This window comes from Coregonus lavaretus (assembly GCF_964263955.1).
Source record: "Coregonus lavaretus genome assembly, chromosome: 9".
Lineage (NCBI taxonomy): Eukaryota > Metazoa > Chordata > Actinopteri > Salmoniformes > Salmonidae > Coregonus > Coregonus lavaretus.
This window is the reverse complement of record NC_139996.1, coordinates 10,146,845-10,164,165: the sequence shown is the minus strand read 5'-3', so window position 1 is coordinate 10,164,165 and position 17,321 is coordinate 10,146,845. Positions and strand designations below refer to the sequence as shown.

General features: G+C 41.1%; 2 protein-coding genes across 2 annotated transcripts in view; one reads left to right on the top strand and one right to left on the bottom strand.

The window, feature by feature from the left end:
• cep290 (centrosomal protein 290) overlaps positions 1-8,626 on the top strand; it is a 54,562-nt gene extending 45,936 nt beyond the window's left edge. Inside the window, exons 42-51 of the mRNA XM_084168635.1 lie at positions 430-564; positions 804-890; positions 1,973-2,137; positions 2,287-2,409; positions 2,500-2,669; positions 5,370-5,511; positions 5,931-6,004; positions 6,288-6,340; positions 6,584-6,642; positions 6,766-8,626. Of these exons, the coding sequence (XP_084024761.1) occupies positions 430-564; positions 804-890; positions 1,973-2,137; positions 2,287-2,409; positions 2,500-2,669; positions 5,370-5,511; positions 5,931-6,004; positions 6,288-6,340; positions 6,584-6,642; positions 6,766-6,954 (1,197 nt within the window). The 3' untranslated portion in view covers positions 6,955-8,626. The remainder of the gene's footprint in view (positions 1-429; positions 565-803; positions 891-1,972; positions 2,138-2,286; positions 2,410-2,499; positions 2,670-5,369; positions 5,512-5,930; positions 6,005-6,287; positions 6,341-6,583; positions 6,643-6,765) is intronic.
• A 4,157-nt stretch (positions 8,627-12,783) lies between these two features.
• Positions 12,784-16,352, bottom strand: rlig1 (RNA 5'-phosphate and 3'-OH ligase 1). Its single transcript, XM_084169421.1, has 6 exons — positions 16,110-16,352; positions 14,542-14,659; positions 13,945-14,157; positions 13,567-13,764; positions 13,293-13,462; positions 12,784-12,984 (listed from the first exon to the last, which is right to left on the bottom strand). Exons 1-6 carry the CDS (start codon positions 16,197-16,199, stop codon positions 12,796-12,798), a joined length of 978 nt encoding a protein of 325 aa, XP_084025547.1. The 5' UTR covers positions 16,200-16,352; the 3' UTR covers positions 12,784-12,795.
• Between the last annotated feature and the right edge of the window lie 969 nt (positions 16,353-17,321).

Here is a 17,321-nt window from a genome sequence, read left to right as displayed (position 1 = left end):
GAAGATAAGACAAAAGGCCAAATCTTTGAATCCCCAAACTCATAAGGTACCAAAGGCTGCCCCTGGCTTCCACCCTGCCAAGATGCTAGTGGAGTGTTTGAGCTAGCAGAAAGTGCCACATCTACCCGCAGTGTTTGGCTTGATAGAATATTAGGCTCCCAGTCTGTGTACAGTACCTCATTCCAGTCCTAGGCGCTACGTTTTTGTATGTTTATCCACGTGGTCACCACCTTACACTTAATTTATTTGCTCCCTTCATCTCTCCTTCCTTCTCTCCCAATAAATTGTTCTTTTTTTGCTTAGTCACATTCTGATTGTGTAAGCGTGACATTTACATTACATTTTAGTCATTTAGCAGACACTCTTATCCAGAGCGACTTACAGTTAGTGAGTGCATACATGTTTTTTTTGTTATTTATTTTCTTTCAGACATCAGGGAGAGGTTCAGGCACCCCCTCGCAGAAAGAGCACGAGCTTCAAAGAGAGAACCTGAAGCTTTCCTCAGAGAACCTGGAGCTCCGCTTTCAACTGGAACAGGCCAACAAGGACCTGCCCAGACTAAAGGTATGGTAGATACATTTTCGGGGGATTTAACTAAAAACAAAGCTGCAGATCATTAGCTCCCTTTCAACTGGGGCCTTGAAGCCCAATAACTTAAGCCCTGGAACTAAGTTCAAGCAACAGGTTAAGACCTCAGTGGATAGGGGGATTTTAAGACCTTTGGTCTATTCAGATCTGCCAGAGATGTTTGTTTTCCAGCATATCCAGCTTATCCAATGATACCCTCTCTACTTAACTGATAGGACCAAGTTGCAGACCTCAAAGAGATGTACAATGTTCTGAAGAAGGAAAAGGCTGAGGTGGAGAAAAAACTGGGCCATGTCCGTGGGGTAGGTCTATCCTAGTCGATTTTAGTCATATGGATGACGCATGAGGTTTGAGTATAGAAAATAATTTTTTTTGGGGGGGGGGTTATTATTTAGGGTTAAAGAACACTCCAGGCCACACTTGAATGTATAAAACTAGATAGAAAGTATGTAGAAATTATAATGGACCTATATATTTTCAAATAACTGCCAGTTTTTATGGCCAGTAAATCGATTTTGAGAAACAAATCAGTCATAAAAAAAGGCCCTCCGTTGAATTTCGAAATCCCAATGTGGCTCTCGAGCCAAAAGGTTTGCCCACCGATCTGAGATCGACTTAAATTATTTTTTTGCTTTAATCTCTGCTTGTGTACACTGAGTGTACAAAACATTAAGAACACCTGCTCTTTCCATAACATAGACAGACCAGGTGAATCCAGGTGAAAGCTATGATCCCTTATTGATGTCACTTGTTAAATCCACTTAAATCAGTGTAGAAGGAGTTTTAAGCCTTGAGACAATTGAGACATGGATTGTGTATGTATGCCATTCAGAGGGTGAATGGGCAAGACAACAGATTGAAGTGTCTTTGAACGGGGTATGGTAGTTGGTGCCAGGCGCACCGGTTTGTGTCAAGAACTGCAACACTGCTCGTTTTTTCACGCTCAATAGTTTCCCGTGTGTATCACGAATGGTCCACCACCCAAAGGACATTCAGCCAACTTGACACAACTGTGGGAAGCATTGGAGTCAACAAGGGCCAGCATCCCTGTGGAACGCTTTCGACACCTTGTAGAGTCCATGCCCAGACGAATTGAGGCTGTTCTGAGGGAAAGGGGGGGGTTGCAACTCAATAGTAGGAAGGTGACGTAAATGTAAATGTGTTCTTAATGTTTTGTACACTCGGTGTATACAGATGTCGTATTCCCATGTCGTCAGGCTGTAAGTCTACTCTATCTATGACACCTGCCTGTGTTCACTCTTGTTTTACTGACTTGGCACGTAGAGAGGTTCTCACTTTACAGTCAATTTAACCATCTAGTAAAAGTGTATGATACAACAACTGGATCACATGACTGAATGAAACTCTTTCCTGTCCACTGTAGGCGGGTCGCAGCGGTAAAACTGTGCCAGAGTTGGAGAAGACTATCGGGCTGATGAAGAGAGTGGTGGAGAGGGTGCAGAAGGAGAACGAGACGCTGAAGAAAACTCCAGCAGCACTGAGTCAGGAACAGCTCACAGCTCTGGAGCGCAAGCATGAAAAACTCAAGGTGAACTCTTGTGAACTACTTGTGTAATAGGGCATGAGATGTCCTATTCCATTTTTAACAACCAATGGAGCTCTTATAGCCCTTCAAAACTGTTCAAGTTCAAATGTTTAAAAAATTGATTTTGTCCTCTTGCTCTCTGTCTTCTCTAGAACGATTACGAGAAGCTCAAGGGAAACACCGAAGCACAGCTGAGCTCCAGACTAGAGACCAAAACCAAAGGAGTGGAGAAAATTGTGATGGAAAACGAACGTTTACGCAAAGAGATTAAAAGGGTATGTGTCCCGCCCTATCCCCTTTTCATGGTATGCATAGTTACAACATTTAGTCAAGTCTCAGGACTCATTTTTATTTTTTTGTTGCAGGAGACTGAGGCTGCGGAGAGGCTGAAGGTGGCCAAGACCAGTCTGGAGATGACCAATGAGAAGCTGGAGGCTGAGCTGGAGGAGGCCAGACAACGGCTAGTGGCAGCCCAGTCCAGAGTCATCCCTGAGGGGGTCGACAGTAAGACCTGGAAGGCTACTGTGGTAACAAGGTGAGGGATCTGTTGAAATGGACGAAGTCAACCACTCAGTCCTCATCTGACCAAAAGACACGAGCGAACTCACTAACCCTGTTTCTTGGACTGTAACTACTTAATGTATAACCTAGAGCAGGGGTTCTAAAACATTTTTGCTTCGTGACCCACCAATTGAGGTGTCTTTTGAGTCACGACCCAGGTTCTAAAACATTTTTGCTTCGTGACCCACCAATTGAGGTGTCTTTTGAGTCACGACCCACCATAAGGGTTGAGCGGTGAAAACACATACACAGACCAAAGAATAAAGTACAAAAATATATAATCTTGGCAGCAGAGAGAACATTTTGTAGTTTTAGAGAACATTTTAATTTTGCCAAAAAGCTAAGAGAAAATGTTGCAGTTAAGCTAACATGACTAATGCTGTGTTTATGCTCAGACATTGTAACAAAATCAATGTGGGCCTGATTGTCTCGAGTTTCTTTTGTTGATTGTAAATTCTCCAAGATTATAGGCTATTATTTAAAAATATATACAGTACCAGTCAAAAGTTTGGACACACCTACCCATTCCAGGGTTTTTCTTTATTTGGACTATTTTCTACATTGTAGAATAATAGTGAAGACATCAAAACTATGAAATAACACATATGGAATCATGTAGTAACCAAAAAAGTGTTAAACAAATCAAAATATATTTTATATTTTATATATATATTTTTTTATATATTTATATATTTGAGATTCTTCAAAGTAGCCACCCTTTGCCTTGATGACGGCTTTGCACACTCTTGGCATTCTCTTAACCAGCTTCATGAGGTAATCACCTGAAATGCATTTCAATTAACAGGTGTGCCTTGTTAAAAGTTAATTTGTGGAATTTATTTCCTTCTTAATGCGTTTGAGCCAATCAGTTGTGTTGTGACAAGGTGGGGGGGTATACAGAAGATAGCCCTATTTGGTAAAAGACCAAGTCCATATTATGGCAAGAAAAGCTCAAATAAGCAAAGACAAATGACAGTCCATTATTACTTTAGGACATGAAGGTCAGTCAATCTGGAAAATGTCAAGAACTTTGAAAGTTTCTTAAAGTGCAGTCGCAAAAACCATCAAGCGCTATGATGAAACTGGCTCTCATGAGGACCGCCACAGGAAAGGAAGACCCAGAGTTACCTCTGCTGCAGAGGATAAGTTCATTAGAGTTAACTACACCTCAGATTGCAGCCCAAATAAATGCTTCACAGAGTTCAAGTAACAGACACATCTCAACATCAACTGTTCAGAGGAGACTGCGTGAATCAGGCCTTCATGGTTGAATTGCTGCAAAGAAACCACTACTAAAGGACACCAATAAGAAGAAGAGACTTGCTTGGGCCAAGAAACACAAGCAATGGACATGAGACCGGTGGAAATCTGTCCTTTGGTCTGATGAGTCCAAATTTGAGATTTTTGGTTCCAACCGCCGTGTCTTTGTGAGACGCAGAGTAGGTGAACGGATGATCTCCACATGTGTGGTTCCCACCGTGAAGCATGGAGGAGGAGGTGTTATGGTGTGGGGGTGCTTTGCTGGTGACACTGTCTGTGATTTATTTAGAATTCAAGGCACACTTAACCAGCATGGCTACCACAGCATTCTGAAGCGATACGCCACCCATCTGGTTTGCGCTTTCAACAGGACAATGACCCAACACACCTCCAGGCTGTGTAAGGGCTATTTGACCAAGAAGGAGAGTGATGGAGTGCTGCATCAGATGACCTGGCCTCCACAATCACCCGACCTCAACCCAATTGAGATGTTTGGGATAAGTTGGAACGCAGAGTGATGGAAAAGCAGACAACAAGTGCTCAGCATATGTGGGAACTCCTTCAAGACTGTTGGAAAAGCATTCCAGATGAAGATGGTTGAGAGAATGCCAAGAGTGTGCAAAGCTGTCATCAAGGCAAAGGGTGGCTACTTTGAAGAATCTCAAATATAAAATATATTTTGATTTGTTTAACACTTTTTTGGTTACTACATGATTCCACGTGGTGGCCCCGTGTAGCTCAGTTGGTAGAGCATGGCGCTTGCAACGCCAGGGTTGTGGGTTCGATTCCCACGGGGGGCCAGTATGAAAATGTATGCACTCACTAACTGTAAGTCGCTCTGGATAAGAGCGTCTGCTAAATGACATAAATGTAAAATGTATTCTACAATGTAGAGAATAATCAAAATAAAGAAAAACCCTTGAATGAGTAGGTGTATACAAACCTTTGACTGGTACTGTATATTATTTTATATATACTACCGGTCAAAGGTTTTAGAACCGCTACTCATTCAAGGGTTTTTCTTTATTTTGACTATTTTCTACATTGTAGAATAATAGTGAAGACATCAAAACTATGAAATAACACGTATGGAATCATGTAGTAACCCAAAAAGTGTTAAACAAATCAAAATATATTTTATATTTGAGATTCTTCAAAGTAGCCACCCTTTGCCTTGAAGTAGCTCCCACACATGCTGAGCACTTGTTGGCTGCTTTTCCTTCACTCTGCGGTCCGACTCATCCCAAACCATCGCAATTTGGTTGAGGTCGGGGGATTGTGAAGGCCAGGTCATCTTATGCAGCACTCCATCACTCTCTATCTAGGTAGAATACCAAGCCAACGTAGGCTAGAGTGGGATGTCTTGAAACTAGATGGCTGACTGAAAGAGGTTGGTTTCCCTCCCTTCCTTTAGGATGTTTGAGAGTAAGATGAAAGCGCTGGAGCAGGACATCAGCCAGAAGAACTCCAGTCTCTCAGAGCTCAGGCTGCAGCTGCGAGAGGCCAGTGAGAGGGAGGAGAGAGCACATCGAGTCGCCAGCCAACTACAGGGGCAGGTAAGCGTAAGGGCTCCACACAGTCTACGCAACGGATCTGACGTAGCTTTGTTTGCGTAGCTCTCTACGTAGTTCTACATACTCTTGTGCGGCTGAATTTTTGGAACGCGACGCAAACGGAGCTCCGTAGCTCTGATTGTGTAGACTGTGAAATCACTGTGCGGTTCTTCATTTTTCTCAATGTCTGAGTCTTGAATGGCACCCTATTCCCTATATAGTGCAATACTATTAACCAGGGCTCATAGGGCTCTGGTCAAAAGTAGTGCACTACATAGGGAATAGGGTGCCATATGAAGCTGGTGCACTTGTCGTTCTGGGCCAATCAAACCAGATGGTTTATATAAAGAAAATTAAGTAGCATTCTAGTACTATGCTGCATTATTTTAATGGTGGTGAAAACATTTGTTTTTGTTCGGAAGGTGGAGCTGTTGAACAACTTTCCCACCGCAGCAAACACTGAGTCAGGCCTCGCCAAGGAGTTCCAGTCAACAAGGTGAATATATCCCATAGGCCAGCTCTTCAATGTAGACAATCCTGTGATGCATCTAACCTGATTGCCTTTGCATACCATAGCATTACAAACGTATGGTTCACACATAGCTAACATGGGAATGCATTATCAAATGTAAACAACAAAGTGAAGGGAATTGAAAACAGAATGTATGTTTGTAATATCCATTACTACACGGATGGGTCATATTTGTTCATGAAAATTAGACGTTTGATTTGCCCTCCGTTAGTCACCCACAGGAATGTCTATCCCGTTTTGTCTTTAGATTGACCAATAACCAGCTGGAGAGGGAGAAGGAAGTGCTGGTACAGAAGCGCAGTGAGTACACTAAGAATATGAGCCAACCTCTGCTGGGCCAGTTTAGACATGTAAAGGCAATGTGGTCCTGTTTGACAAGTTTCCACTTCAAGATGGAAGATGTGTATTATTGATGTGTTCATGCGTGTTCTGTGATGTCAAACTAAACTTGTCCCGTTCAGGAATCATGCAGAACCTGAATAGGCGCAGTAGCTAACTAGCACAATATGCACATCAACAAGTGTGTCATCTTTTTGTCGTCAGGGTATGAGGAGCTACAAGCCCTGCTGAAGGCCACTGGTGAGGAAAAAAGGCAGTTGCAGGTATTGTGACTTCTGTGATCTATTCCTCATCTATTTGGATTGTTTTGAGTGAAGAAAAGTATGAATGGCTTGTTCTAATCTATTCCTCTGTGAACATATTTTTTATTACCTTCCCGATTCCAGGCCGAAGTGAAAAAGATGAAGATGGAACTGGAGAACTTTGACCCAACATTCTTTGAGGAGATCGAGGATCTGAAGTTCAATTACAATCTGGAGGTGAAGAAGAACATTGTTCTGGAAGAGCAACTGAAGAAAGTGTGTGAACAGTTTGGTGTAGCAGCTGCAGATATCCCTGATGTGTCCATCAGCTAACACAGGATGGATATTGTGCCGTTTAAACCATTAAATGTCTTAAATATATAGTATTTATTTTGTTTTAATGTGAATGTCATCTAAAAGATTAAGTTGAATGTAATTGTGTTTCTCCTCCTGAGGCAGCTTTGTGAATGTTTTGTTTTGTTCAGACAATGTAGCAGGGATTTCACACTTGTCAAATAGTTTTGTACATTTGTATACAGTGCCTTCAGAAAGTATTCATACCCCTTGACTTATTCCACATTTTGTTGTGTTACAACCTGAATTAAAAATGGATAAAACATTTTTAAAATATATATCCATCTACCATAATGACAAAGTGAAAAAATGTTTTTTGAAATGTTTGCAAATGTATAGAAAATGAAGTACATAAATATCTCATTTGCATAAGTATTCACACCCCTGAGTCAGTCAATACATGTTAAAATCCCCTTTGGCAGTGACTACAGCTGTGTCTTTCTGCGTACGTCTCTAAGAGCTTTGCAAACCTGGATTGTACAATATTTGCACATTATTCTTTTTTAAGTTATTCAAACTCTGTCAAGTTGGTTGTTGATCATTGCTAGACAGCCATTTTCAAGTCTTGCCATAGATTTTCAAGCCGATTTAAGTCAAAACTGTAACTAGGCCACTCAGGAACATTCCATTTCTTGGTAAGCAACTCCAGTGTATATTTGGCCTTGTGTTTTAGGTTATTGTCCTGCTGAAAGGTGAATTTGTCTCCCAGTGTCTGTTGGAAAGCAGACTGAACCAGGTTTTCGTATGTGCTTAGCTCTATTCCTTTTATTTTTATCCCAAAAACCTCCCTAGTCCTTGCCGATGACAAGCAGACCCATAACATGATGCAGCCACCACCATGCTTGAAAATATAAAGCCACATTTTTTTGCAGTTTTACTTTAGTGCCTTATTGCAAACAGGATGCATGTTTTTGAATATTTTTATTCTGTACAGGCTTCCTTCTTTTCACTCTGTCATTTAGGTTAGTAATGTGGAGTAACTACAATGTTGTTGATCCATCCGGTTTTCTCCTATCACAGCCGTTGAACTCTGTAACTGTTTTTAAGTCACCAATGGCCTCATGGTGAAATCCCTGAGCAGTTTCCTTCATCTCTGGCAACTTAGTTAGGAAGGATGCCTGTCTTTTTGTAGTGACTGGGTGTATTGATACACCATATAAAGTGTAACTAATAACTACTTCATGCTCAAAGGGATATTCAACACTGCTATTTTATTTATTCAATCAATCAATAGGTGCCCTTTTTTGCGAGGCATTGGAAAACCTTCCTGGTATTTGTGGTTGAATCTGTGTTTGAAATTCACTGCTCAATGTCACAGCTGGGCGGAGCTAGAAAGTCAGAAGTATTAGAAGACATGACATATGGGGGTATAGTGAGATACCCAATGGGCTGGACGATTATTTTCTCATCACTCATTTTGAAAAAAAAATTATTTAAAACTTGGAAGTCAATCAATCCGCTATCATTGACACAATGGAAAAATCTAATGATTTATTATTGAAATATTGAAATAGCATGGGCGACTGAGAATAACAAATTGGTGCAATTTAGGACCAGGTGGCAAGCAATGATGGGAATGGGGGTGTGATGCAGGTCTGCGCAGAAGAGATGTGGTTACTGTTTGTATACATTTGTTTTGAAGGAAGGAGAGAAAAGGAAAAATAAAATCTAAACAAATGGAATCCACTGCTCAACTGAGGGACATTACAGATAGTTGTATGTGTGGGGTACAGAGATGAGGTAGTAGTTCAAAAATCATGTTAAACACTTATTGCACACAGTGAGTCCATTCAACTTATGTAACTTGTTAAGCAAACTTTTACTCCTGAACTTATTTAGGCTTTCCATAACATAGGGGTTGAATACTTATTGACTCAAGACATTTCAGCTTTTCATTTTTAATTAATTTGTTTTAAAAAAACACAAAAAATCTAAAAACATAATTTCACTTTGACATTATGGGGTAGTGTGTGTAGGCCAGTGACACAAAATCTCAATCCATTTTAAATTCAGGCTGTAACACAAAATGTGTAAAAAGTAAAGTGGTGTGAATACTTTCTGAAGGCTAGATTGTGTTTGATACAGTTTCTATCGCGTTACTTCTATCAATAAAGTAGATTTAATGTGCATCGTATGTGTACACCAGTGACTACAATGACCGAATTGTGCTTTTAATTTAAGGGCAAAGACAGTTTGGAATAGCTTTTGAAATAGATATTTGGTTTAAAAAATAAATATATTAACTTCCATGATACTTAGGCTACACAAATTCGATATATTTACAGGCCTTTTATTGGGCAGGTTCGTTCATACAGTGGGGGAAAACAAGTATTTAGTCAGCCACCAATTGTGCATGTTCTCCCACTTAAAAAGATGAGAGAGGCCTGTAATTTTCATCATAGGTACACGTCAACTATGACAGACAAATTGAGGAAAATAAATCCAGAAAATCACATTGTAGGATTTTTAATGCATTTATTTGCAAATTATGGTGGAAAATTAGTATTTGGTCACCTACAAACAAGCAAGATTTCTGGCTCTCACAGACCTGTAACAACTTCTTTAAGAGGCTCCTCTGTCCTCCACTCGTTACCTGTATTAATGGCACCCGTTTGAACTTGTTATCAGTATAATAGACACCTGTCCACAACCTCAAACAGTCACACTCCAAACTCCACTATGGCCAAGACCAAAGAGCTGTCAAAGGACACCAGAAACAAAATTGTAGACCTGCACCAGGCTGGGAAGACAATCTGCAATAGGTAAGCAGCTTGGTTTGAAGAAATCAACTGTGGGAGCAATTATTAGGAAATGGAAGACATACAAGACCACTGATAATCTCCCTCGATCTGGGGCTCCACGCAAGATCTCACCCCGTGGGGTCAAAATGATCACAAGAACGGTGAGCAAAAATCCCAGAACCACACGGGGGGACCTAGTGAATGACCTGCAGAGAGCTGGGACAAAAGTAACAAAACCTACCATCAGTAACACACTACGCCGCCAGGGACTCAAATCCTGCAGTGCAAGACGTGTCCCCCTGCTTAAGCCAGTACATGTCCAGGCCCGTCTGAAGTTTGCTAGAGTGCATTTGGATGATCCAGAAGAGGATTGGGAGAATGTCATATGGTCAGATGAAACCAAAATATAACTTTTTGGTAAAAACTCAACTCGTCGTGTTTGGAGGACAAAGAATGCTGAGTTGCATCCAAAGAACACCATACCTACTGTGAAGCATGGGGGTGGAAACATCATGCTTTGGGGCTGTTTTTCTGCAAAGGGACCAGGACGACTGATCCGTGTAAAGGAAAGAATGAATGGGGCCATGTATCGTGAGATTTTGAGTGAAAACCTCCTTCCATCAGCAAGGGCATTGAAGATGAAACGTGGCTGGGTCTTTCAGCATGACAATGATCCCAAACATACCGCCCGGGCAACGAAGGAGTGGCTTCTTAAGAAGCATTTCAAGGTCCTGGAGTGGCCTAGCCAGTCTCCAGATCTCAACCCCATAGAAAATCTTTGGAGGGAGTTGAAAGTCTGTGTTGCCCAGCGACAGCCCCAAAACATCACTGCTCTAGAGGAGATCTGCATGGAGGAATGGGCCAAAATACCAGCAACAGTGTGTGAAAACCTTGTGAAGACTTACAGAAAACGTTTGACCTGTGTCATTGCCAACAAAGGGTATATAACAAAGTATTGAGAAACTTTTGTTATTGACCAAATACTTATTTTCCACCATAATTTGCAAATAAATTCATTAAAAATCCTACAATGTGATTTTCTGGATTTTGTTTTCTCATAGTTGACGTGTACCTATGATGAAAATTACAGGCCTCTCTCATATTTTTAAGTGGGAGAACTTGCACAATTGGTGGCTGACTAAATACTTTTTTCCCCCACTGTATTGGAAGACATATAGCCTGGTTAAACCAGATTGAACGCTGCACTCACTATTCAGTCTGGTTCAACCATACTAATGGTAATACAGTATGGAAGTTTACAGTCCTGGAGCCAGGCTCACTTGGGGTGACGATGTCGCAGTGATTTTTTTTATGGTCTGTGTCCCTAGAGTTGAAAAATGTGTGATAGTAGTGCAGCAATGGTAGCTTTCTGTGTGTTCCATCAGATACATTCTTGGAGTGTTCAGGGCCATCACCAGATTCACGCATTAACCCCACAGAATTATTTTCCCAATATGGCCACCAAACAACTAAATAGGGTCTTATTGGATAAATGTTTCATTACCATACCTGTATGAAATAATTCTAGTACGCCCAATAATATCTTAAAATGTTCGTAGTGATGTAGAATACACAACCAAATTAGCCAGGTGTGCCAGATATATAACAATGTTAATTATTGACATAATAGTGGTTAGAATGTGCCCAAGAAGTTGTCCGAATCACTGATTTCCAAAGATGTTATGATCAGTAATTGCAATATTTAATCTTCAAACATGTAAAATGGATATGTACATGTGAATAGTCATGGATGTGAGCTGATGAAAATGATATTAACTGTTTTCATTAACAGAGGACTGGAAACATTACAATGTAAAATTCCATAGGAATGCCAATACGTTTTAACCTAATATCTGGATGATGAGAGCAGCAAACCATTACACATAGTCTAAATCAAGATGTATTCTATAGGGCCATAGCAGGTTGGTCTGCGACTAGAATACTAAAAGTATAACCTCAACAGGCCCAACATAGGATTTGACTACATTGTAATGGAATGTACATGGCAGGTTTATAGTCCTCATAATTAAAACAGTTAATAGGATAACATTGTATATCATTTTAAATCAGCCCACATCCATGACTATTTACATGTATAAATCAATTTTAAAGGTTTGGAGATTAAATATTGCAATTATTGATCATAAAATCTTCAGAAATCAGCAATTCTTACCACAATTCTGTCAATAATTTAACATATTTATATATCTGGCACACCTGGTTAATTTGGTTATTATTGGGCATAATACAACTATATTTCATACAGGTATGGTAATGCTAAATGTATCCAATAAGACCCAATTGAGTTGTTTGGCGGCCATATTGGAAAAAGGCTTCTGTGGGGTTAATGCATGAATCCTGTAATGGGCCTGTACCTACAAATATTTTTTAAACCCTGTTCTAGCTGAGCGTGTGAAATTTGGTGCTTCCATCACCAAAGTTACAATCCAAAAACATAGCTGCCCCATTATATGTAATTCAATGGTTAAGCTTAAAACATTCTAATGTCAATGGCACAATATGGGAGATTTTTTTTAAATAGTTGTAGCTAGCGCATTCAAAGCTGGTTATATTATATATAATTTGAAATGTTATTTCATGACCTTTGTTAAACAAAGTTTAAAATGTATCAGGATTTCCTTTTTAAAGCAATTTATACAGGTACATCTAATATGTACCATAGAGGTCAAAGTTCTGTTGACCTGAACATTGCGAGAATGTATCTGATGGATAGCTGTGAATCTAAGCTTTCCAATGCTATATGATTACAGGGTATACGTGAGCAATAACTTGTTATATACTGACATTGTTTGTCATAGGGTAAAATCCCTATGGGAAGAATACATGGGTTGGAGTGATAATACAGAAAGCTGCCATTGCTGTCACACATTTTCAACTCTAGGGACATAGACCTTCAAAAAATCACTATGAGACATTGTTACCCCAAGTGAGCCTGACCAACCTCACTGACTCACGGACTATTACAAACAGGAATGTTTCTTAAGATTCCAGGCAGCTCCTGGTGGATTTAGGGACAAAGGTCTTCTGACCTAAATGGTACTTCCTGGTTAAATTAAGGTTAAGGGTCAAACTGGATGTCCTGCAGTCTGCTGAAGCGATGTCCGTTTAACTGGGAGAGAGATGTAAACAAGTCCTTGCTGGTGATGTCATACTCTCGTATGGTCCCGTCGACGTGGACGACCACAGGCCGAGCGTTCAGGATGGTGTCGCCGTCCGGCCATCTCAGCCCCAGGTGATGACGATGGAGCTACAGCCAAAACAAACACACACACACTGGTTTTACCACTTAAAATGTCAAAGCTCCTGATCTGGAGTAAACAAAATAACACCCTTATTTATTTTTTTTACTGATCGAGAAAACCTGAGCTAAATTGGATCTCATAGTTGAGGGAACCATGCCAACATGCTAAGTAATCAAAAATATCAAATACTAAAATCAGGACATAATCAAAAAGACAACATTATAGCTGATATTGAGAGAGGGGGGAACACTGAAGACATACCACAGTCCAAGTCTCAATTTAATTGCATAATAGGCGCCCCTAGAGCGCTTACCTTGACCAGGGTCCCGTCATTACAGTGCCAGACGATCCCCTCAACACGGCCCTCCTGATTGTCTTGGAACCAGGAACACAACTGCTGGTAGTCCACCGGGGGAGGGTTCCTGATGCGCACACTCCCATGGGCAACCAGGACGTGGACAGGCTGCTTTTTACTTCCCATCCCTGTCAGAAACGACACACTATTTAGATGCTCTTGCTAAGGGGCCACGTTCAGAAGTGCATGTGTACATGTACAGTGTAGGACTTGGACTGTATGTCACATTTACCATATGGGTTCCCATTGACGTTGGTTCCAATAAGCTCCAGGGTTTGCTCCAGGAGATCAGCCAGTGGTATCATGGTGATCTCTAGCAGGTCTTCATTCTCAGCACTGGGCCTCAGAACCAGCGCTACCCCAGCATCATAGTCCACAACAGAGGAGTGCCAACAGTACTGCTTGTTGTCTTTCTCCACAGGAACCCAACCTGAACATACATTGAGAAAGTACCATCAGTATTTTAGTTCCCATATAAAAGGACATACTGTTAGTAAATAGCAAATTGTGAAAAGCGAGTGAGTGACAGGCTTTTTTAAGTCCAGGACTAGGGCTAATCTGTGTCCGGGAAACCAGCTCAAAGAGTGTGTCCATATTTAGTGTGTCCCACCTGGGATGTGTCCGTGCTCATCTGGTACAGGCTGTCCATTGTGGTGCTGAACTCTGTGTGCTGGGACCCAAGACTCTGGAACCATCTTAAAGTCTTCTTTCACATTCCAGGTGAAACCTTTGCAACTTTTGTGGGAATACTGATGCTTCTTGAACCTCTTGTCTGCCTGCTTGGTGGGCTTCCGGTCTAGTCGAGCCCAGAGATATGATTGCCCTGTAAAAGAAATAAACCATTTACAGTTTAGACATTTACTGCACTGTCGGAGCTAGAAGCACTAGCATTTCGCTACACCTGCAATAACAGCTGCTAAAGACGTGTATGTGACAAATACAATTTGATTTGATATGATATGAGGGAGCTTCATTTCAACCATAAAGAGGGCATGGAGGGCCTCCTGTAGCTCAGTTGGTAGAGCATGGCGCTTGCAACGCCAGGGTTGTGGGTTCGTTTCCCACAGGGGGCCAGTATGAAAAATGTATGCACTCACTAACTGTAAGTCACTCTAGATAAGAGCGTCTGCTAAATGACTAAAATGTAAATGTAATGAAGACCCACCTGTGTGGGCTGCAATGTTAATTTATGCAGTTCAAAGCTCACCTTTATAAATGGAAACATAGCAGCAGGTGCCATCCAGCTTTTCTGTGGTAAGTGCACCGTCAATATTCGATTCCAGTGCTATAGGGTTCACATTTTCGGTGGCTACAACCTGAAATTGCTGTTAGAAAAAAGATAGCGAAAAGGTGAAGATTTCCTGCATAGTAAGTGCAACTGACTGTCTTTTTTCAGCAGCTACCGGTAAATCACAAAGTAGCTAGAAAACAGTCATAACCTAGAAACTATGGACATATTTTGTTGTATTGTGCCATTTCAATTTAAATGTGTTTGTTGTCATACAATATACACAAAGATGTGTGCATCTTAGAGTGTTTTTTATTTTGTACCTTTACTTAAGTAGGCAAGTCAGTTAAGAGCAAATTCTTATTTACCATGACTGCCTACCCCGGACAAACCCGGACGACGCTGGGCCAATTATGCGCCGCCCTATGGGACTCCCAATCACGGCTGGATTGTGATACAGCCTGGAATCGAACCCAGGTCTGTAACGACGCCTCTAGCACTGAGATGCAGTGCCTTAGACCACTGCGCCACTCGGGAGCCCAAAATATAGTCCTCTTTAAAATAACCGTTCTCAGTCCTCTTTAAAGTGAACTCTGGGGTAAAAAAAAAAAAAAGAAGCTAAATAACTCAGTTCTCTTTGTATTCACACTGCCCTTGCCTTTGAATGAGGACTCAACTATTTTGCCAGTTCACAATTTTGTGGTCCGAGTCCTCTTTGCATTCACATTGCTATATTCAGAATGGAACCAAGATCTTTTTTTTTTTTTTACATTCCACTCAATGCACTCTGGGTTTTTACCTTGTGCAAGACAAGCCATTCCATCAGAATGTGTTATCAGACAGCTAGATATACCTACTTACATTTTGGAAGCTAATAGATTGCATTTAGTTAAAAGATGAGCCAATAATTGTAAATCAGAAGACACTATTAACATGCAAATATTATTGGTAACAGAATAAATAGCAGTTTATTCTGTTATTCTGCAACACCGTTTCAGCTGCCATAACCCCTCACATTGGTGCCACAAGAGAGAAGATGGTGAAAACACCCTACTGTGGACAACATTTCAAGAGCTCAACTGGGCCGCGTTCAGCAGGACAACGTTGGCCAACGTTCAGATAGAAATGTATGATGGTGCTAGAGCAAACATCTCTTTGGTATATAGAATAAGAAATCACGTTAGCATTAGTCATGGCTTTTCTATCTTCAACGTTCCCGTACTGAACATCGCCCTGGCTTTCAGTCAATGGGGCATCATCAGACCGCACCACTAACCAATCAACTGCTGCTGTGTTGACATAATTAGCTAGTTAGCATTAGCTTAGTATCCGCCTAACTATGGTGCAGAGTAAGAATGATAACAAAACGTAGCTACTAGCTATTAGGAAAACAAATACAAAATTAATCTACAAAACCATTCATGTATACAGTAGTATTTAGGATATACTATGACTGTTAATTTGAGTTATTTTAGCTGGCGTACGCTAACTAGTTAGCTAAGCTATCAAACGTTAGCTGCTAACTGCAGTTACTCATAGACACTCACCTGACATTCGCGTTTTCTGGACTGTTCCTCTTTCACCTCAGTCAGAAACACACAAGGTATCTTTTGCTGCACAGATCCGAAACGTCGCATTATGGCAGACTGATAGTTCCGTAACGACTTTAATACGGGATAATTAAGATCAAAGAGAGAAGTTATCTTCTGCTTCGAACTGGTTCATTCCCTTGTATAGTAACCACTAGCTACTTACAGGGCAGCCGCCAATCGAAAATCGACAGTAAGAACACCGGTTGGTTGCAACCTGCCAGTAGATGGCAGTGAAACGCAACCCTTACTTCTTCTTCTTTGATGAGATTTAACGGCGGTTGGCATCCAATTTGTTGCATTACCGCCACCTACTAGACTGGAGTACAACTCCCTTATACTTTGCTTGAAAAATAAAATAAAGAAATACCCTACACTCACAAATTCAAAAATATTATTAATATTTAACACCACCCTACTACACTATTTAAATATATTCATTCCTACCTCATGCCCTCAACCAGAAATGATGGGACATCACCACTTAACACACCCTGTAACCCTTCTGATGTCTCGCACACACAAATACCTCTCTGCAGCTGCCACCACAACCTCAATTTTCTTCAACTTACGTTCCATCCCTGCAGTACAATTAAAAACCATTGCTATAAATGCTAAAAATCCAATCTTACTGAAACATATATCACTTGTTGGCCTATCCCTCTGCACTGGTACATACCTACTACTCTCACCACTCCTCCCCATTGACCCATCTTCCTCTACTTTCTTCACTGCCTCAGCATATGACAACTTCTTCACTACTCTTACCCTGGAAACCTCAACCTGCCTCTCTCGCACGGGACATTTCTGATCCCCAGCCCCATGGGCACCCCTACAATTAGCACATACCACTACTTTCCCCAATGCCACACATTCCTTTGTCCCATGCCCTTCTCCACACTTCTCACACCTTGGAACCTCCCTCCTTCACACTGCTGCCATATGCCCATAGGTTTGACACCTGTAACATCGTAATGTATTCGGCACATAAGCTCGTACAGGATATCTTATATATCCTAACTTCACTTTATCAGGCAAAGACTCAACTTCAAAACTCAAAAGAACAGACAATGACTCTTCTGTTTCACCACTCTCGCCACCCTGTTTGCGTCGCACCAAACGACGAGCATCACAAACACCGGGAATCTTCCCCTTCAGCTTGTCAACTTT

Excerpts from the sequence above, each read along its gene's own strand:
- rlig1 (XM_084169421.1), bottom strand. The coding sequence starts at position 16,199 with ATGCGACGTTTCGGATCTGTGCAGCAAAAGATACCTTGTGTGTTTCTG. Across the intron at positions 14,158-14,541 it reads CTATGTTTCCATTTATAAAG|GGCAATCATATCTCTGGGCT; the intron begins GTGAGCTTTGAA and ends TTTCTTTTACAG. Across the intron at positions 12,985-13,292 it reads ATGACGGGACCCTGGTCAAG|CTCCATCGTCATCACCTGGG; the intron begins GTAAGCGCTCTA and ends TTTTGGCTGTAG.